Source organism: Nomascus leucogenys, chromosome 3, assembly GCF_006542625.1.
Source record: "Nomascus leucogenys isolate Asia chromosome 3, Asia_NLE_v1, whole genome shotgun sequence".
In the NCBI taxonomy this organism is placed as follows: Eukaryota; Metazoa; Chordata; class Mammalia; order Primates; family Hylobatidae; genus Nomascus; species Nomascus leucogenys.
Window position 1 is genome coordinate 97,022,081 of NC_044383.1, and position 22,808 is coordinate 97,044,888.

The 22,808-nt window shown below is 39.9% G+C and overlaps 1 protein-coding gene across 5 annotated transcripts in view; it reads right to left on the reverse strand.

The window, feature by feature from the left end:
• Positions 1 to 264: 264 nt before the first annotated feature.
• CDK19 (cyclin dependent kinase 19) overlaps positions 265 to 22,808 on the reverse strand; it is a 202,594-nt gene continuing 180,050 nt past the window's right edge. For all 5 annotated transcript variants that reach the window (XM_030809561.1, XM_030809558.1, XM_030809563.1 and 2 more), the window contains 7 exons: positions 17,128 to 17,271; positions 16,902 to 16,971; positions 13,621 to 13,693; positions 13,143 to 13,240; positions 12,420 to 12,498; positions 11,441 to 11,707; positions 265 to 4,977 (listed from right to left, as the gene is read on the reverse strand). In XM_030809561.1, coding sequence (XP_030665421.1) covers positions 4,846 to 4,977; positions 11,441 to 11,707; positions 12,420 to 12,498; positions 13,143 to 13,240; positions 13,621 to 13,693; positions 16,902 to 16,971; positions 17,128 to 17,271 — 863 coding nt within the window. In that variant the 3' untranslated portion in view covers positions 265 to 4,845. The remainder of the gene's footprint in view (positions 4,978 to 11,440; positions 11,708 to 12,419; positions 12,499 to 13,142; positions 13,241 to 13,620; positions 13,694 to 16,901; positions 16,972 to 17,127; positions 17,272 to 22,808) is intronic.

Here is a 22,808-nt window from a genome sequence, read left to right on the forward strand (position 1 = left end):
AACAAAATAACATATTAGAACTCACAGAAAGATTCTGTATCTCTGCAGGACAAGTGTAATTACAAAAGCTTCTACGCACACAGATAAAATTTTAACACTAGATGGGGTCTCACTATGTTGTCCAGTCAGGTCTCAAACTCCTGGCCTCAAGCAATCCTTCTACCTCAGCCTCCCAATGTGCTGAGATTACAGGCATGAGCCACTGTGTCCAGCCACTAAACCTTATTACAAGATTTTTTTACACTTAAAAAATCCACACAGAAGCAAAGTCAATTAAATTTTATTTCAACCAAGAATATAAAATAAATGCAATGTAATTTATTTTAGTTTTAACAGTCATTTCGAGAAGGAAGTCAGGTCAACTCAAAAGCAGGAAACCCTCGCTCCAAAGCAGTAGCTCGTCCTGCACTCCATGGAGCAGGCCTCGCTGGGGCGCAGCGGCTCTGAGCACAAACCTCGCAGTGGAGCACGAAAAGCTACAGTCATCTCTATAACCATATAAAGGGGGATGCGTGCAGAAAATGACTGAAAAAAGAGACAAGAACAGGTACACTTCACAAATAGGAATTATAGGAATATACAAACTAGGCAGTTTAGAAAGGATATACTACATAACATATATAAAAAGTACTTTAAATTGTTGTTAAAAAGGACACCTTCAGTCCAGATTTTGTGTAATACTTTTAGTGTCTACGCAGACAAATCTTTAAAAAAATTAAATAGTATTAATTTACTAAATATTTAGGAGATAACAGTGCATTAAGGGTTTTTTTTTTCATATAATACATACATATCACCCCTTTGCAGTGATAGCATAGAAGAGTAAGTATGGCCTTAGGTACAACACATTTTTTAAAAACCCTAAAACAACAAACTTTGTTATATTTGTGACTATTTTTGAGGATTATGGGGACCTAAATTGCTATGTTTTATATAAAATATTACTTGTACTTGAATCCTTTAAGCCTCTGTTGGCCTAACTGCCATTTCACTGCCTTTCTCTGCTCCCTAGGAAGACATCATCATAGAGTTTTGGATTTGTAATTTCCATAGAATTCTTCCTTTATTGTATAGTTTCTGCTGCATAAATTTACTCAAAAGCACATCAAGTTGCATGTCCTATTTCTCCAACTATTTTTTTTCTTTTCTTTTACCTTTATCAGAGAAAAGAGCATCATTTTAGAGGCACAGCGAACAAGTAGCAGTTGCTTCACCAGGAATGAGGCAGCACACATAGGTAAATGTCATCCCTTTCCATTCTTAAGAGTCCATTATGTTCGTAAGAGCAAGAGAGTAGTGCAGAAGGCCAAAATTCTAAGTACTAAAGTTTCAAAACCACAGAGATATAAAAATATACATAATCCTTGGTCTTTGTATGTCACTGCATGATCTACTTCATCACAAGGATTGTTTCAGCCTCATAGTATCAGCCCTGTTGCCAAAGCTACCTTATCTGGAGCTCATCTGTCCTGCAACACTTGAATTCCTTTCACAAACACACACCTCCCCAGAAAGCTAACTCTGAAACTGGTTTGTAACACGAAGAGCAGAAAGCCTTCACTTGGATTCATTCCTTCCTGTCAACAACCCCTCCTAGTTTGGGTGTTCCCATAGGCTGAGGGATGCCCCTCCTGTACCCTTGGGGGACATAACAGTATCTAATAAATTTCAAAGAGAAATGCAGTCATTTGGGGACCACGAAGGTAAAGTTTGCCCTCAAAAAGCTTCACAGGTCTCCTTAGAGGTCCCACGGTTTGAGGGCCCTTACATATGTTAAAAAGCGTTTGTTCCCAACCGGGTGTGGTGGCTCACACCTGTAATCCCAGCACTTCGGGAGGCCGAGGCAGGCAGATCACCTGAGGTGAGGAGTTCAAGACCAGCCTGACCAATAGGGTGAAACTCCATCTCTACTAAAAATACAAAAATTAGCCAGACGTGGTAGTGCGTGCCTGTAGTCCAAGCTACTCAGGAGACTGAGGCAGAAGAATCACTTGAACCTGAAAGGTGGAGGTTGGAGTGAGCCAAGATCGTGCCACTGCACTCCAGCTTGGGTGACAGAGCAACACTCCATCTCAAAAAAAAAAAAAAAAAGGCTTTGTTCCCCTTTAAAGAGAAAGAAAATGATCCAAAATTATTACTAAGGGTAAAGGGAATCAGTGGGTAACACTAACCCTGAGGCAAGGAAAGAGGAGAAAAGAGCCAGTACCAGTGCGGGGATAGGAACCCAGTCACGTGTAGAATGGAGATTTCTGGCTATGTCCTGGAGGATATTGTATACGGGGAGCAACTGACGAAATCCCCTTACGGTTTGTATTTCAGTTCTGCCAGCAAAAGTAATTATATACAAGGAAAGCAGGGTAGTTCTGTGAATGTATAAGCATAAGAACTATTTAACAATGCTGCTTATAAAGTATTAAGGGGCATAGTATTTTGGTTTACATATCTATTTGGGTTTGTCTTCTTTTATTAAAGGTAATCTCCTTGAGAACAGGAACAGAGCTTCTATTTTCCTTGCAATTTCCTACAACCACTTAGGAGAGTATGTTCTGCCTACAAGGACCACCCAGTTGTTGTTAAAAGGCTGCTGTGAACATTTCAAAGATACATCGATGCCTTTTGTGATATTGAATCACTGGCTTTCTCTAAGGTAGACTGACATAGAAACCCTTCCATAATATTATTTACAGAACAGATTTGGGGATAGTAACTACCCAAGTGGGTTTAGAAGTAAACAAAAAGACCTTCATATTATAAGACAGTTTCACTTATAAGTCAATCACATGGCACAGACATCCCAGGAGGGCTTACCGTCACAGATCACAAGCTCCTTAAGGACAAGAAGTATGCCCTGTCCTCTGTGTTCTCTACCCAGCAGGGCACCGGGCACACAGGGAGGGTGCAATGAGCATCTGATGACCAACAGCTCTGGACAGTGAGGCTTTAGGGCACAGGATAAAACTGCATATAGGCAGCTACATTATGCAGAGGGCTGCTAATTTCTTATTTTAAAAAATGGAAGGGGTAAAACAGCAGGAGTCTGTCAGAAACTCCTTCCAATGGAGCATGTAACCTGCTTCATCTTCAGTCTTGATGAGTGTCACTATGCAGACTTCATTATTAGTGAGCATTATTATGCTGAGATCAGTAAGGTCCTGGCTGGCTACAGTATCACATCAATAGTGCAAAATGTATACTGGCTTCTGTCTAATCTTATTTTACTTGTGTATGGACCCAGAGTATCATAACCAGGTAGATAAGTTCAGAAAGAATAGTTTTTAAAAATGCACGTAATTTGCATATACAATAATCAGCTATTTCTTCTAGCTCAAGAAAACATTTAAAACAAGGCTGGTGCTGCTAGTAGCATTCAGAAGAACACAAATTTCTCGCCCCTTACATTACAATGGGAGCTCTAAGTTTTTACATTTCCTTTTGACTCTGGGGAGTGAGGGGCTCCTTAAAGCAGCTAAGAAAGAACTCAGCCACTAATTCATAGATAATGGAAATGCAAATATTCACTTTGTCTAGTATAGTCTTATACTATCTGCCCATAGTTTTTAGGCACAATTATTAAGTTTTCTCCTAGGGGCAAAAGAAATCATTCAGTGCAATGAAAAAGATTCTTGATAGAATTAAGTTTCAGTAACAACAGCAAAATTATGCATACATAATACATACTTTAAACATGAATAAAACCTAAATTTTTAACATGCTTTAAAAATAGTCACTCTATATCTAATACAAATACAAATGGAGAACACTGCTCTTTATTTGAAAAGCAGATTTGTAGGCTTCTACTTGAGTAACCTTGATTATGCAAGAAAGTTACTCACACAGACCCAGATGTGAAGAAACCAATGGTTCTTTAGAGAAGCCGACTTTATGTACAATACACACTAAAAACTTTTTCTTCAAAGGGAACTAACACGTCTTCTGATCAAAATTACTCCTTAAAGAAATCCTAGTGCAGTTGTTACTCTCTTCAGCGTTTTGGTGTGGGCCATCGAGACTGTATTTCATCAAAGCTCTTGAAACCCTTTTTAAGGTAGACTTAGCTACATGAAGGTTAAAATTATAATTCTTAATTACTGAATGCTATTCAGAATAAGATGATGCTGGGAACTCAGTTCCATATGAATGATTATATAAAAATTACCACATACTTCAGTTCTTCATAAAGCACAGGAACTGCATAAAGCACAGGAACTGCAAAGATCTAGGCAGTTTTTGGTTGTAGGTTCCCTCTGTCCCACCGCTTGTCTTTTTATTAGACCTTCCCTGAAACTAGATAAATAAGAACATAATAGTAAAGTACTTTGGGACAGTAACAGTTTCTGTTTAAGACTTCCATGAGCAGAACAGTTATTGTCTGTGAAAACGTAGTGCTTTAAAAGGTACATTTTTACCTGTGTTGCTAAATCAGTTCATGAAGTATAAAACTATACACCACTGGAATCCTGTTTCTAAAACATTAAAATCCTATTAAAAGAGCTTTGAAAAGATAAACCATAGTGATTGCTACAGCATGAGAAAGGTGCACCAGGAAATCCTTCAAAAAAATGCTGAAGGTTATAGAAGTGCTGGGATTAGATCAGACGCTTTATCAGAGAAGTCACAATGGAACACATGCAGGGAAGGGGTGCTGGGGAAACTTCACAAGAATCTTCTTTAAATCAATAAAGAAGAGATATCAGTCCTGCAAAATGCTCAGTATATAAGGTTTTCCTCCCACGTGTATGAGTTTTAAATGGCATCATAGTTTGCATTTTTTTGGTTCTTTTCAATGCAGACATATTGCTGGAGCCTGTGCTCTGGGCTGGGCTGGCCTGGCCCAACGGGAGCTGGTCAGTACCGGTGGGCCTGGTGAGATGAGTGGTACTGTGAGCTCTGCTGAGACGAAGAAGAGTAGCCAAGTGTGCTCTGGGACTGAGAGGATCCCTGAACACTGCTTTGGTAATTCAGGCGAGAACTGGAGTGCTAGGAGAAGGAAACAGGAAAAGGGAATTACTGATGGAGGAAGAGGATGACTCAAGATGCTCATCACAGTAGGATAGAGATATAAGCCGTTTTCATCATTAGGCTCCTGGTTCAGACCCACATAGCTGACAGCTAACTTAAGTTGTTAACACATTTTGCTTATTTGAAATCACAGCCTGCCACCACTGTAACCACACATTCTGGCAGGCATGAAATTTGGCTAGATTTCTGTGGGAGATAAGCTACACTGGAAAGAAAGGAAAGGGGGAAATTTCAGCAGACCCATTTCTCTTTATTCCAATTCTGGGGTGTAACTTAATCCTTTGCATAAATGAGACGTGCAAACAAGAATAATCAATTTGGCATACTGAAATCAATAGTATTCATAATGTATACTGACATGCTATTTTTTTTCCCATTATAAATAACAAAGCTGTGATTAAGAAATCATTATTTTAGAGCAAAGCATTTTCAGAGGTAGAAGCTAGGGGTATCAGGAGTTCTACCTACAAGACAAAGTAAGGCGAGATTAGGTGGGGTGTGGCAGCAACATGTGGGTTTTATAAACTTCAAGTAACATTGAGAATAAAGCAATTTTCACATATGATTGTCCTCAAGAGAAGACAAAAAATGCATTTCAATTCAATGTATTTTTATTACATTAAATGAAACCTTCATCTTCATAGTACCTAACGCAAATACCAAAAAAAAAAAAAATGTGTAAAAGGAAAAATTATCTATAGAATAAGAACAGCATGTAAGAGATAAGCATAGCTGGAAGTAGTATCTTTGGCTGTATTCAGAAGGCTGGTTTTTCTTGTAAGCAAAGTGGGAAAGAATATATGTAATAAAGCTATTACTTTTGAAACTTCCTTAGCAAAAATTAAACAGCGAAAAAATTATGACAGTGAAAGAGATCTGATCTAACCCACTCCATCTTGCCTTTAACCTACAAACTGTTCTTGGTCATTCCTGGGCATGGGCCAAGCTAACTTTGGGAGAAATTTAGTTTATAGTTTAAATGACAATAGCCTATCCCAAAACTAAATTGCCTTTATAAAACTACTAAAAGGCCACAAGTTTAGGATTAGGAGAGAGGCCTGAATTCTGCTAAGATGTAGGTGCAGTTAAACAATTACCAGTCATTGTTCTGGAGGTCAATTGGCTACTCCCCAATTACTCCTGTAAATAACATCACTATTGTTAACCTTTTCAGAAGGCTTTTCAGACTTTTACATTTCGGATGACTCCACCCAGACTGAGACTCACGACTCAACCAGTCCCGTGGCCCCCACCCAGAAGTGGACTCAGCACAGGAACACCATTTTTCACATCCCTTTGATTGCATCCCCAACCAAGCAGCAGTAGTCATTCCCTAGACCCCTGCCCACCAAAGTATCTTTGAAAAATCCTAGCCTCCAAATTTTTGAGAAGGCTGATAATAAAACTCTGATGTCCCATTTAGCTGGCCCTATGTGTATTAAACTCTTTCTCTATTGAAATTCCTGTCTTGATAAATTGGCTCTATCTGGGCAGCAGGCAAGAAGAACCTGTCGGGTGGTTACACTTTGAGTTAAAAATGTAAATGATCTTGAGGTGGCACTGGGGGGTTTAGGAAAGAACAGATCAGCAAGGTCCTCCTGCTCAGGGCTCAAAGGCTGCCAAACTGGACTTGGAATATCTGGTCCAAGATAACAGGGCACTAAGGTAGTTTTGGTTAAAAACAACTCAGTTGTGGCTGGGCACAGTGGCTCACACCTGTAATCCCAGCACTTTGGGAGGCTGAGCTGGGTAGATCACCTGAGGTCAGGAGTTCAAGACCAGTCTGGCCAACATTGTGAAACCCCATCTCTACTAAAAATACAAAAATTAGCCAGGCATGGTGGTGGGCCCCTGTAGTTCCAGCTACTCAGAAGGCTGAGGCAGGAGAATCGATTGAACCCAGGAGGCGGAAGTTGTAGTGAGTCAAGATTGGCACCACTGCACTATAGCCTGGGCGACAGAGGGAGACTCCATCTCAAAAACAAAACAAAACAAAACAAAACAAAACAAAACTCAGTTTTGCTCCTTCCTAAGTTACACAACTGAATAGTTATATTGGTTACAGAAGTCTTTAAAAATTCCAAATTTTAATTACGTGTTTTATTTTGAAGTTTATTATGAAAAATTTTCCTTCAACTCATACGTTATTTGGGGCAATTTTGCCACAAAATATAATGTAAACATGTAAGAATCTAATGTGCTGTGACATCGCTTTTTTAATGACAAGGGGTTTTTAGACAGAAAATAAGCCAGTGTCCCGCTTTTCAAAGTGCTAATTGTACTTGCTTTTGTACAATATATTGATGACGCAGGCCAAAAGCCTTGAAACTCTACTAATGGAACTGTTGGGGCGCAGAAAACAATACTCCAAAATGAAGGCCTCAGGAGCAAAACTTTTTCTCTCACCTTATCGTGCCCTCTTGTCTCACAGTCCCATTCTCCCCAGAGCCAGCCACAGAAACTAGAATTCCCCTTCCCTAAAGCAAGCCATAGAAACCAGAACCCCACTTCCCCAACACCAGCTGTGAAACCTAAAAATATTACTCTAACTTCCCCCCACCTTTCTGTGTAAAAACTGGCCATAAAGAAATGATCTGGCATACCCTGACTGTGGGTCATGAGACTCCTGTCCCAGAGGGGGTCCTGCCCCACACCCAGAGGCAGGAATGCGTGCTCAGAGAGGCCAACAGGAACCTAGACAGGCCGTGCTAGGTTTCTCCCTCAGTCTATTAGCATCAGATCATACCCTTTCTGTCCAATCATGTTTCTACATGGCTGTCCACACTTTGCTGACCCTAAACCATAAAAATGGACAATTTCTGGCTGGGCACAGTGGCTCACGCCTGTAGTCCCAACACTTTAGGAGGCCAAGGAAGGTGGATGACTTGAGGTCAGGAGTTTGAGACCAGCCTGACCAACATGGCGAAACCCTGTCTTTACTTAAAAAAAATAAAAATAAAAATAAATAGATTTATACACACACACACACACACACACACACACACACACACACACACACAAATTAGCCGAGAGTGGTGGTACATGCCTGCAGTCTCAGCTACTTGGGAGGCTGAGGCATGAGAATCACTTGAACCCGGGAGGGAGAGGTTGCAGTGAGCCAAGATCACGTCACTGCACTACAGCCTGGGTGACAGAGTGAGACTCTGTCTCAAAAAAAAAAAAAAGACTGCATGAAACACATTTTGAATTTCTGCTTAAAAACCTAGGACATCATTATATGCTCATTAACATATTAAATCACACACTCACCAGCACCATGACAGTTCCAAGAACATCCGTATTTGGCATAAAAATGGGTGGCACCACAGCTCCAAGAAATCTCCACCTTTTTCCAGGAATTTTCATGAATATTCCACCCTTTGGTTAAAGAAACCCATAAAGATAGAAACCCAAACCAGACTGCATGACTCTCTATTCATTTATTATTTTTCAGATGGAGTCTCACTCTGTCATCCAGGCTGGAGTGCAGTGGTGCGATCTCGGCTCACTGCACCTCTGCCTCCCAGGTTCAAGCAATTATCCTGCCTCAGCCTCCCAAGTAGCTGGGATTACAGGCTTGCACCAGCACAACCGGCTAATTTTGATATTTTTAGTAGAGACGAGGTTTTGCCATGTTGGCCAGGATGGTCTTGAACTCCTGACCTCAGGTGATCCACCCGCCTCAGCCTCCCAAAGTGTTGGGATTACAGGCATGAGCCACCGTCCCCAGCCAGATTCTCTCTTGCATATACCCACATTCCCCTTTCTTGAGTTGTGTACTTTTCCCTCTGCAATAATTCTCCATACTTTTGCTATTTTTGACTCATCCTTTAATTCCTTCTCCCGATGGTGTTAGGAGCCTGCACACAGGGTGGGGTCGAGGTCCCACCAGCATTTCGGGACCTCCCTCAGCCCAGTGGTATCAAATTTGTATGCCTTTCTGTCCTGATAAGTAAGCAACAAGGAGGAAGGGGCTCCAGGTGGGGAAAAACAATGAACAATTGCTCTGAGACGCTGCTAGTCACAAACAACTGGTGGGCACAATGACCTCATTTGGCACATAGCTCCCTCCCGCAAGACCTTGTAAAACTTCCTTCCAGCCCCTGCTCTTTGCAGACAGCCCCTCCTCTGCTGTACTGTCTGTTGCAACAACATGTTTTCATACATTCTGTAATAAATCTGCCTTTCTTTACCCAGAACTGTCTTAGTAAAAACCTTGACTGCCTGAGACACTGGCCCTAGCTAGTCGCACCCATGACATTTTCTCCAATTAACCTGCCTTTTGTGAGTTGATTTTTCAGCAAACTTTCAGAGGGTGAAAGGAAAGTTTTTCCCTTGGCCCCTAGATGGTGTATGAGTTGCAAATTCTGTGTAATGGGACACCTGATTGCCCCTCATGCCAGTCTCTCCAACTAAATAGCTGTATCTATTCATTTAATAGATATGTTGGAAGGTTTATTATTTTTTTCCACAGACATCAGGACTCGGCTATGAAAGGTTTATTTTTAAGTCAACAGAACAATAATGGACATAGAATAGCATTTCAAAGAATTTTTGAATTTGGGAAAAAAAAAAGAAATACAGTAATCCGCCTATAATCGACTATAATTGGGTGACAAAGACTCTTTCCTTTGACAAAAACTGCAGTCAGGCTCCTCTCGGGCGGTCAAGGTTTTAACCAAGATGGTTCTGGGTAAAGAAAGGCAGGTTTATTACAGAAGGTATGAAAACATGCTATTGCCTGGGGCAGCACAGTAGAGGAGGGGCTTTCTGCAAAGAGGCTGGAGGGAAGTTTTACAGGGTCGTGTTGGAGGGAGCTATGTGAGTCTTCTGCTTGACTAGGCCTGACCTTGGGCTTTCCTCTGTCCTTGGAGAATCCTGTTAGAGCAAGAATCTTGCTAAGTTGGCTTGGCAAAAATCCCCCACCTTTAAGAGCTTATTACCCAGGCCTCCCTTCCGCCTAATACTATGCAGTCAGTTTAGCCAGAAACCCTTTATCCTGGATGTTTCCTCTTGGTAACTTTCCATCCACTGATCCCCACCCTGCTCTTTGGCTACACCTCTTCACTTGTCATATGGGAGTCTGAATTGAGTCCAGTCTTCCTCCCCAACTGCCAGCCCCTGTTGCAGTGGTCCCTTTATGCACTGCCATGGCCCCGCCTTGAATAAAGTCTGCCTTACCAACTTTAACAAGTGTTTAGGCAAATTATTATTATTTTTTAACACAGGTTAATATAATTCAATCAGACACACAAAGATGAACCAGTATATAGTAAGCATTTGTTGTTCATATAACTGGGGTGGGGAACAGATTTTATAACAAAATTCAAATATGCTCGTGCTACTACCCAGCTAGCAAGCTGTTTTTAGTAGATCAAACTGAAGCCTCAATTTGTTTAATTGGAACCAAGTGGAAGTATTGTGTACTCTTCTGCTTGCAGGGATATTCTGAAGAGAAGTTTTTCAGAGAAGTAGTTGTGTGGAAACACATTAGTTTGTTGAGCTATTCAAAATGTGAAGGCAGTTTATGCAGCTACTTGTTATGTCTTTCTTGTTAAAGTTTCCCTTTATTGCAGTTCCTTATCAGTGAGTTTATGGTTCCCTTGCCAGAGGTTTTGTTTTCTATTATCTTTATCCTATGCACTGATCTGCAAGAGTTCTCGGAGGGACTGTGGCTCTAAACTTAAAACAAAACAAACAAAAAAACAAACAAACAAACAAAAAACTTGTTTTCCCTTCTTCCTAGATGTTCTCTTAACTTGTTACTACCTTGAAAAAAATTTTTTTTTCAAAATTTCCTATGGTTATCACAATGGGTATTTTTACCTCTCTCTCCAAATACCAATCCTTAGACTTAGCTCCTTTAATTTCCTGAATTAGTACTGCAATTGGTGTTCTCTTTTTATCTGAATAACAAAAAGTATTTTCTAGTCTCAAAATTATTTCTAATGAGACTTAACAATTATTTCGGAGAAGCCTCAGACTTAGCCCCCTTCTCTTCTTTATCTATGTAGCTACTTCCTCCCAGAAAGAGCATATCTTTCTAAAAAATGCAATTAATTTTGTCTAAAGTAAGACACCACTCCCCTTCCCTTTTCAACTGCGTATCTACGTATCTTTTTCTGATACACCAAAACTGCTAAGGCAGCTGTAAGGGTAAAATGATGAAATTTTCTTTAAGGATGGGGGCACTGGCCTCCCTACCTTCCTCTCCTCAGGGTGTCAGGATAAACAAGTCAGAATATGAGATATCTTAAAATTACATGAAATATGATGAAAATCTTCCTCTTCATAGAATGCCCTAGAAATAGGATTGCAGAGTCAAATGTAAGAGTTAAGTGTTACTTAACTCTAAAAGGATCTAGGATAAATCTTTTCCCCACTTCATAAAGCATATGAACATTAAACGTTCAGGGAGTACCTGATAATCCGAGGGCATCACAGGTCCGCCTGAGTTTGCGCCTGAAGGCCCTAGCCGTGGCTTCTTGTTTGGAGGCACCTGGTTCAGGCTGGAGTCCTGGCTGTGCTGCAACCCTGCTCCAGTGCCCCCGACCCCGGCCCCAGCCCCACCTGCGGTCCCGTTGGTCTGGGTGCTGTTCTGCTGTGGCGGGGGCGCCTGTGGAGGGGCTGCTGCCTGCTGTGGAGGGGCTGTGGGCTGCTGATGTTGGTTCTGCTGCTGTTGCTGATTCTTTTAAGGGGAAAAAAGCAAGCTTGGTATGAAACCAAATTAACAGGAGCTTTCTTTAATTATTTGATATGCACATGTGGCTGCTGACCAACCTGGGGGAGCAATCTATGTGGGACACTAGAGTGATGGGGAGGACTGGAGAATGGAGCAGCCAGGGAACACAGTGTTCCCAAAGGGCAAGGCGCCGAGCCCCAAACAGGACTCTTTCCCTGAAGTTCATTTAGATTGCACAGTGATCCTCCAAATCAGTCACAGACATCTCACTGAAGGCCACAGGCACATCAGAAATACATTTCTTATAGCTCATTAAAACAGCTATAAGAAATCTTTTCAATCATGATTCTGGAAAGGCAGAGCAGTCTGGAGAGTGAGCCAATATATCCAGTTAAGAGGAAAGAACAGAGTAATGCTAGCAAAAGCCAGCTGCATAAAGGGGTGTTAGTGACACCAAACAAACAGAAAGACCAAGAAGTGGGAATCTGGGAGTAGAACTGGCTGTGACACACACCGGAAGCTCAGGTACCTGTGAGCTGGTCATACTTCAAACTTCAAGGTACCTTTACAATCCCCAAACTTCCACAGAAAATAAGATACATTCAAATTTAAATATTAGAAAAGGTGGTTAAATGTATGGGAATTATGGAACGATACCTAAACTATCTTTTTGCCTCCCTTGCTCTTTGGAAGTGAAAGTATACCATGCAGTTTATACCTTGTCACCTTTTTCTTCAGGATCATCTTCATTAAGGAATTCTCGTTTGGGGTATGGAATCTGGCAGCCGGCAAATACACTAAAAATCATTAAAAAGAAAAAATATATCATGATCTAAAATCTGTAATATCATTACCTTGTTAATTTAAAATTCCAATTTGTTTTTCTTCACTTATTTCCTACTCCTCATCTGCGGCTAGTGTTCAAATCTTGACTGCTGCTAGTTGACATATAGGACATAGAAATTTCTCTATACTAACTTCATTAGCACCAAAAATAACTTAATTTGTATTTGCCTTAACAAGAAAAACTGCACCTCTTATAGATGAAAACACAAAGTCTATACTTGGGGGTAAGAAGGATGAAGGAGTAAAGGGGTTTTGTAGTGCAGTGGACATGCTCTGGAAGACAGATTAACTTCTGTTGCCTACTGGTTTGGCTGAATTTCTGATCTGGCCAATTGGTCTCTAAAGGTCTTATCTGTTCTCAGCTTTAGTTTTCATCTGTAAAACTGACAATTGGTCGTTCCTAAAATACTTGTTTTCATTCATCCCTCTCTACAGCTTTGCCTGTTTCAAAATGTGGAAGCTTGCCCTTGAGCAGTCTTTAGGTGGTATCACTGAAAAAGTTAAATACTTCAGTGGCAAGTGCTTCCCTTGCTTTCAACCACCATGCGGCCTCCTCAGCCTGGAGCAAAGGACACAGAAAAGACGGGATACATACTCTAATGTTGGCAAAGGGTCTTCCTGAAAATAGGGATCCTGCAGAGCTTGCTCCGAGGTAATTCTCTTGGTTGGATCCATGGTCAGGAGTTTCTGAAGCTAGAGTGACACACGGGAAATGTACAGCACATGAAAAGGTTATTTACAAGTCAACACCTTGTCTTTTGTATTACTGTGTAATAGGATTAATATAAAATACATTTGGTATCGCTCACTGCAGATTATGCATACTACATACTTTTATGTGAAATTGGCAGAAATCATCAGCATTAAAGCCCTTATAAAGTTCACTTTCTGCTGATAAATCATTTAAAGTGAAGGCTGAAAGACAAGGGTGACATCTCAACAAAAAAAAATACTTAATTTTACCCCAGCATCCACTAATTTCTTTTGTTTCTAAAGAGGAGGAATAGCTGAGTAAATAGAAGGCAAGATTTTGTGCTGAGAATCAGATTTCAGTCTGGGAGAGAAGCACCTACCAAGAGGAACACTTTGCTGTCAGGCTTGACCTTGTGTTTCTCCATGTACTTTATGAGGCTACTGTTGGCATACCTGCAAGGACACGCACAGTCACACATCACTGGGAACACTCATCCAATTGATATTTTTTAATGATAAGCTCCAAGATTGGCTTTCCTATAAGGTATGTGTTTAAGCCATTGATTTTTCTGAATAAGAAGGAATCCATTACCAAATATTAGCAAATGTGTGAAGAAATAGCAACTGTCACACACAACATGAGAGTTTATACTGTTACAATCCCTTTGGAAAACAGTTATGCATTAACCATTAGTGTTGAAAATGTGTATAGCCTATGACCTAGCAACTCCATTTCTAGGCACATACCTGAGTCAAAGAGATGCTTTTGTACATGTATATCAGGATACAGGGATAAAAATGTTCTTAGCAGCCTTTTAGTAATGGCATATATATATATATATATATAGACAATCCAAATGTCCATCAACTGAAAAATGGGTACATTTTTATACATTCACAGAATGGAATGTTATACAACAGTAAAAATGAATATGCAAGGTTGAGTGAGGAGAAAAAGCAAGTTGCAGAAGAAAATACATAATATGCTACCATTTATAAAAAGTTGAAAGACAATAAACCAAACAATAACTTTTAGAGATACATAAACATGTGGACTGGAACTATAATAAAAACTGTGGGGATGATAAACCCAAATGCAGAACACTCAGAGTCTACCCTCTGGGAGGGATGTGGATAGGGAGGCGGGGCATACAGGGTACTTTAGTAATCTTAATGATGTTCTAATTCTTAGGTTCAGAGGTGAGCAAAGGGGTATTCATTTTATTATTCTAAATATACTAGATATTTTTTCATTATATATTCTTTCCTACATATGAAATATTTCAAATTAAAAGGTCTAAAAATAGGTAATATATGTTCATGATAAAAAGAATTACAGAATATAGAAAGTATAAGGAAGAAAATTAAAATCACTCACAATCAAGCCACTCAGTGACAAAAAAACCACTGGCAAAATTTTTATAATGTCCCTTTGGTGTTTTGTGTGTGTGTGGCATATACATATATGGTATAAACACAGGAATTTTTGCTTTGTTTTTATAAAATTGGAATCCTACTAAAAAATTGTCTTGGCTTTTTATTTAATATTGTTCCATAAACATTTTCTCTTGTCAAATACTCTTCAAACTTATTATTTTGAGTGGCTGCCTATCTCCTACTGGTACGGGTATTACCTGTTTCATAATAGCTGTGGCATACAAGTCCTTGTAGCTAAATCTGATGTGCATGGCAGGAAGCCGATACTGCCTAGCAGGTGAGACTCAGAGACCCCTACTAGACCCTGATTCAGTCATTCACCAATTGTGTGATCTTGGGCAAGTTAGTTAACCTCTAAGAAAGCCTTAGGTTCTGAATCTGAAAAGTGGAAATTATAATTATGCCTACCCTATAGATTTGCTAGGAAGATCATATGAAAAAATGCAGGTAAAGGGTTTAGCACCACCCTGGTATATAATAAGTACTCATCTATTTGTGGCAGCTCTGATTACTTCCACAGGATAAATTCCAGGAATTATCAGGTCAAAGGGCATGCATATTTTAAAGCCTTTTTTAGGTGCTCTAGAATCTTGCTACACAAATGTAGCTTTTACCAGCAACCTGAGTATCACCTGAGAGCCTGCATTAGAAATGAAGGTTCTCAGTCCTCACCCCGGATTCTGACTCAGAATCTACATTTTTAACAAGGTCTCCAGGTGATTTGTAGGTACACTGAAGTTTGAGAAGTACTCATCCTCACCAGTAGCATATGAGTAATAATTTTTTTTTAATAAAAATAGAGATAGGGTCTAATTATGTTGCCCAGGCTAGTCTCAAACTCCTGGGCTCAAGAGATCTTCCCACCTCAGCCTCCCGAAGTGTGGGGATTACAGGCATGAGTGAGCCACTGTGCCTGGCCAGCATGCCCATTTTATTGTACCCTTGCCAACAAGGGTACAATAAAATGTTAAATGAAAATAACTAGTTTGGTTTTGAATGTTTAAAGAATTTATAGAACATTCAGGTTGGGATTCCATAAGGCAATTAGATAAATGATTTTGAAACTTGGAAAAGTGAACTGAGTAACATACATATTGGGAGTTATTCACATAATTGATGGTAAATTGTGGCCATCAAAATCATAGAATCTGACTGGGAAAATATCTAGAGTGAGAAAAGAGCCCAGGATAGAACATTGATACCAGCACTGTCCTTAGGAGATGGGTACAGGCAAAGGACCCCACCAAGGACTGTGAGAAAAAAGGGGTCAGAAATGATCAATGCCATTCTCTATTTCTCTTTATGATGTCTGCTTTTGTTCCTATAAGCCATCCTGTCCTGAAATTTTCCTGGTAAGCTGCCCATAGAGAAGCTCTTCCACAATTTTTGGTAGGTGTGCATATTTATAACAAATACCTCACATGCCATCACCCTTAATCTCATTTCTGCTCAAAGTAAATGCCTTCATCAGTTTGTTTTACTCATATTCCAGGCCACGTGTTCTTCCTTCTGCCAGCCTTCCAGGTTTCCTAGTCCAGCATGTCAGTCACCAGTCATTACTCAGATAAAGATAAAACCACTACTGTGGCCTAGAACTGAGAACTTTATTCATGCTAAAACATAGCAGATATAAACTACCTATTAACCCTTAAATTGTTAAAAGTTTTTAATACTGCAGCCTAAACCTGAACTATATATGTTAACAGTATCTGGAATATCTTATTTAAATCACAGGCATAATTAATATGCTAAAATCTCAGTTTCTAGTTTAAATAACAATCTACATCTGTTTTTTAAAAAGATTAATTTAACTATTCTCATTGAAATTACTACCTATAATTAATGTGCACTATGGTTTGAATGTTTATGTCCCCTCCAAAATTCATGTTGAAACTTAATTCTCAATGCAACAGTATTAGAAGATAAGGCCTTCCAGAATTGAGGGCTTTGCTTTCAGGAGTGGGATTAATGCCTTGTAAAAGAGGCATCACACAGTATCTGCCCCCTTTTTGCCCTTCTACCCATGTGAGGACACAGCAACAAGGCGCCACCCTGGAAGCAGAAAGCAACCTTCATGGGATTCCAAACATGCCAGTGCCTTGAACTTGGACTTCCCAGCCTCAAGGACTGGGAGAAAACAAATTCCTGTTGTTTATAAATTACCCAGTCTAAGGTATTTTTTTATAGCAGCACAAAAAGACTAAGACCGTGTGGAATTACTTACGTTGTTCTTCTAAAGTCTTTTTGAAGTGTGGGATATTCTGGCATCTTTCTAATATCTTCCCAGTCTTTATCTTACAAAAAAATTAAATATTGTTATAGAAAATAATGTGTTAATTTAAAGTCTCCTAATTATGTTAGTTTATAAATATACATTAAAATATGCTTTTGAGAAGAAATGATTTTGAAATATGACTCAAAATATGACTTTAAAAAGGAAAATAAATTACCTGCAGGAAACCCCATGACACTAAATATCCGATCCAGTTGATCATGATGAAAGGGATTGCTTGTTTTTATATCTTCCTGACGACAGTGAAAAATAGGTTCCGAAGTCAACAATTCAGCAAATATACAACCTATTGCCCATATATCTGGGAAGGAAGAAACACAAGGTTTTGTATATATTTCCTTGGTTATAATTCCTAGATATAATCCCAGCCTACTTATAAAAATACTTTTCAGCAAATCAATATACAAAGTACAATAAGTGCATTAAGAAAACATTATTGTACTTTGTATTTTGACATGTGTGGGTATGTGTGTATATATAGGTATGTATATATATGTGTGTATGTGTGTGTGTGTGTGTATATATATATATATATATATATATGACATGAAATAGTTATATCATCATGTAACAAATCGAAAGCCAAGTAATAAAAAACATTTACTTGTAAATTTTCTGATGACAATAAATGGGGAAAGTCAATTTAGCAAGCAACAAATTCTTTAGATTTAGGCAAAGGTCTTTCTAACCACTTTTTTTGTTGTTGTTTTTGGGGTCTCTGTCACCCAGGCTGGAGTACAGTGGTGTAACCATGGCTCCCTGAAGCCTTCACCTGCTGGGCTCAAGCAATCCTCCTGCCTCAGCCTCCAGAGTAGTTCAGACTATGGGTGTGTGCTACTGTACCTGGCTAATTTTTTTAAAAAGTGTTCTGTAGAGACAAGGTCTCACCATGTCTAACCACTGTTAATAATTTAATCATTAAAGTATTCAATTGATAATCTAATACCAGGCATAATACACAGATCTGATATACTGAAACAATATCATCATCAGACATGGTGATGTAATTCTTTTACAGCCATCCAATGTATAATGATAGAGTAGAATTTATAAGTTTTGAGTCTAGACAGACAGTATAGACCATATAAAAGAATTGGGGAGGCTGGGTGCGGTGGCTTATGCCTGTATTCCCAGCACTTTGGGAGGCCGAGGTGGACGGATCACTTGAGGTCAGAAGTTCGAGACCATCCTGACCAACATGGTGAAACCCTATCTCTACTAAAAATACAAAAAATTAGCCAGGTGTGGTGGCACACACCTGTAGTCCCAGCTACCGAGGAGGCAATGCAGAAGAATCGCCTGAATCAAGGGGGCAGAGGTTGCAGTGAGCTGAGATTGCGCCACTGCACTACAGCCTGGGCAACAGAGCGAGCCTCTGTCTCAAAAAATAAAACAAAATAAAAAGAATTGGGGGAAAAATCTTTTGTCTCAAAGACTACTAGCTTCAGCTTTTTCAATAAATTGCTCTAGAAGCTCATAAATAATACTATATATAGCACTGCATGACACCAGCAGACATAGATCTTATTTAAATATATTCACTTATATGCTACCCACCCCCCAGGATAAAGTTAGGCATCTTTAGAAGTTTTGTTAACTATCTAAAATCACCAGTCATAGATTATTCTATTAAAATTTACACACTGAAAGACTGTAGCTTATATTCTGAGACTACAATATTATATTCACAATGCTTTGCCAAATGTGTAAGTGAATTAACTTTTGTGAGATGCATATTCACACTTGCCCACTTAAATGCCATTTAGTAAATATTTAAAAAATTAAAGATAGTCTGTGCATGGTGGCTCACACCTGTAATCCCAGAACTTTGGGAGGCTGAGGCGGGCTGATCACCTGAGGTCAGGAGTTCTGACCAACATGGTAAAACCCTGCCTCTACTAAAAATACAAAATTAGCTGGGCGTGGTGGCACATGCCTGTAATCCCAGCTACTTGGAAGGCTAAGGAAGGAGAATTGCTTGAACCTGGGAGGTGAAAGGTTCAGTGAGCCAAGATTGTGCCACTGTACTCCAGCGTGGGCAACAAGAGAGAAACTCTGTCTCAAATACATACATACATACATACATACATACATACATACATACATACATACATGATAAAAATTCAAAAACTATAGTACAGGCCGGGCACAGTGGCTCACACCTGTAATCCCAGCATTTTGGGAGGCCAAGGCAGGTGGATCGCTTGAGGCCAGGAGCTCAAGGCCATCCTGGCCAACATGATGAAACCCCATCTCTACTAAAAATAGAAAAATTAGCCAGATGTAGTGGCGTACACCTGTAGTCCCAGCTACTCAGGAGGCTGAAGCAAGAAAATCGCTTGAACCCAGGGGGCAGAGGTTGCAGTGAGCCAAGATCACACCACTGTACTCCAGCCTGGGCAACAGAGTGAAACACCATCTCGGAAAAAAACAAACAAAAAACTATGGTATAGCATAAAAAAGTACTGTGTTTAGCAGCCTATTAAATATGTGAATCACATTCTGTGATAAGCTAAACAAGGAAAAAGGTTAATTACACTATTCCTTCCTCATCTAAGTTTTTGCCCTCCAGTTTCAGTTACCTGCAGTCAACCACTGCAGTTTGAAAATATTAAATGGAAAATTCCAGAAATAAACAATTTATAAGTTTTAAATTGTGTACCATTCTGAGTAGTGTGATGAAATCTCATGCTATGCTCTCCATCTTCCTGGGATGTGAATCATCCCTCTGTTCAGCCACACTGTATACTCACTACCCGCTGGTTAGTCACTTAGTGGTCATCTGGGTTATCAGATAAAAAAAAAATAGTATATACAGGGTTCGGTGCTATCTGCAGTTTCTGGCATCCCCTGGGGGGTCTTGGAACATATTCCCAGCAGATAAGTGGGGACTACTGTATAACAATTAGCTAGAAGACATATCAGAATGCTCTCTCCTAAAACAAATTGCCAAATGGAAAAATCCATACAGTAATGCCTTACTTATTTGACCACATTCAGGTACAGTTTCCTTCCACATAATTTAGCCTTCTGGATAATGGAAACATATTCCTTCAACAACCATTTTTTAATTACACCATTGCCTGCCACCATAAGAGGCTATAAAAAATGTAATCCTCCTTAATGATGCAGCAAGGTCATCATCATTATGAACATCCATCACTACAGAGTAGAGTAATAATACTGCTCAGTGTCCATTTCTGAATTCTTTTCTCTCTCCCATGTCATATTGGTTGTCACTCTTCCCCCGATATGGCTGCCTCTGATGGTCCCATCTCTCTTCCTCATTACCGCCTCTACTATGCAGTCTACCAGGACTACTACTGCATGTGCCTGGTCACGCCAATTCCTGGTTTGTCTTCCATTCAAAGGACAAGAGCCAGGGTCTTGAGTTCCCAGTGAACTGCTAAGATAAGAAACCTCAGATAGCAGGTGGCAGTAAATTCAAAGGTTTTCTGCCTCATATTAGCCTATAATTTCAAAAGGCCATCTGGCTCCTGCACTATCTGTAGCTACTTCTCAGGTTTCTTTCCTCTGTCAATGACTTGTTCTCCTGACACATCCATAAACACAGCCGCCCCAACATTGCTGGTCACCATCACTGCCACTCCCCTCCCCAACTGTCACTCCACAAACCTCCACTGATATCAAATAATCAAACTCTCTTTTTTCTATGCTCTGAATCAAATTACTCATTTCTTTTTTTCCACAGAGTCTTGCCCTGTTGCCCAGGCTGGAAGGCAATGGTGCGGTATCGGCTCACTGCAACCTCTGCCTCCCGGGTTCAAGTGGTTCTCTCACCTCAGCCTCCTGGGTAGCTGGAATTACAGGCACACACCACCATGCCTGGCTAATTTTTGTATTTTTGGTAGAGATGGGGATTCACCATGTTGGCCAGGCTGGTCTTGAACTCCTGACCTCAAGTGATCCACCTGCCTCGGCCTCCCAAAGTGCTGGGATTACAGGCATGAGGCATCTTGCCCGGCCCTAAGTACTCATTTCTAACATGGACCATGCATGGAGAAGAGTACGAAAAAGTGAGTAAGTATGTACTTATAAATGTCTGCTATTAACCGATTTGAAGCCCTAAGATAACTGATTTGGGGATTATTCTTTCTTTCTGTCTTAACTTTCTCCTACCTTCTATCCAGAATGGATAATTGGGAATTGACTAAAATTAGAAATTAGTGATTATGTTTTTATCTTTAAGCGGTAAATTTCATTTACCAAGCAAGTAAGTTGCAAGCTGGTTAAAATTCAATTTCATTTTTCCTTACCCTGAGGAAATAAGAAGTATAATTGGTTTTCAATTCATATCCGATTACATTTATTTAAAAAAAAGCATCTATTTTCAACGAGAGAAAAGTAAATCAGAAAATATTCATAAAACTGTGCTTCTCAAAGTGTGGGCTCTCAAAGTATATGGGTCCTGCACAACAGAATCACCTACCTAAGGGCATGGACCTGCTGTGTTAGATTCTCTGAGAGTGGGACAGACATTGGTGGGGAGTCATTTAGCTTAACAGAAGGTTTTGACTGAATGTGCCTTCTCCTAAAGGAAATCTCCCTTCTAGATAAAGACTGTCCTAGTGTTTGGATTAAGTCTAAGGTATATGGATTTCTATGGAGATTGCATCCTCTTCTCCCTTCCTCATGCCCTGGGTTATCTGTCATTAACCTGTTCTAAGGCATCACCTGTTACTTTCAACTAACACTCTTCCCTTCCCTGGCTTACTTTCAGTCTCTTCCTATCCTCTGGTTCCTTCTGAGGTTGTCTAAAGGATTTGACTGTTTTCAATAGTGGGTAAGGAGAGCCCTAAATGACAGAAAAAACAAACTGATGATTCTAAAAGTCTCAAAAATACAGCTCCATAGTAAAAGTCACTGGTTGGAATGTACACAGGCAGGATCTGATTTTAGCTCCTCACTCGCAGGGCCACTCCATCCCTTCCATTTGCTGTCTGTAGTTCTTTCCTCACCTTTTGCAGACGGCTGCCACTGTCCACTGATGACAGCCTGGCCTTGGTAGCCTCTGATCTGCTGCCTTACCAGAGGCCCAGTGGCACAGGTAAGGGTTTTATGTTACTCTCACATTCCTCTACTGTCAAACACATACCAGTCTACTCAGAGGCTTTTTCACTAATTTAACAAAACTATTCAGCAGTATTTATCAATAATTTACAATATTCCAACACTGTGCTAGAGTCTCCGTCCCTGGACAAAATCTAAATGTGTTCTGGTGTCTGAGTTTTGCAGAAATCAGACGTCTTGGTGAATGAGGACTTACTATATTTTAATTTTTGTGTTCTTTTTTAACCCATGAGTAGGGCTAATTATTAGTCTAATCTTTCCAAATGTGAGAGTTTCCTTTGTAGCTCTTTGGGTGTCACCAGGTTTTTCATAAAGCTTGGTTAGCAAAGAAAGGATTGTGCTTGTCTATTTTTAATAATTTTATACTTGCAGTGCCTTTATTAAATAGAATTCAACAAAAGCAGCTAAAGGTAGCCAAAACTGATATGAGACTAATGCCAGTAAACAGAAAATTCAATAAAAGGAAAATTTAAAGAAATATACTTAAGAAATTTGGATACCTTGTAGAACTAGCCCTTCTAACAGCTACAATGTACTCTCCCCTACTCTCTCCTTTTCCTTCCTTTAAAGAAATCGCTAGGTTTGAGGAGGGCCAGCTCCTACTGACTCCCTCCATTCACAGCTGGGCCGTCTGAGGATACTGCAGTCACCAGGTAGCAAATCTCTGAAGCCACTGTTCTGAGGCAGACTTTAAATCTTACAGAGAGTGTGTTTATAACAGATTTTCTTACTCAGTTTTTTTAACTT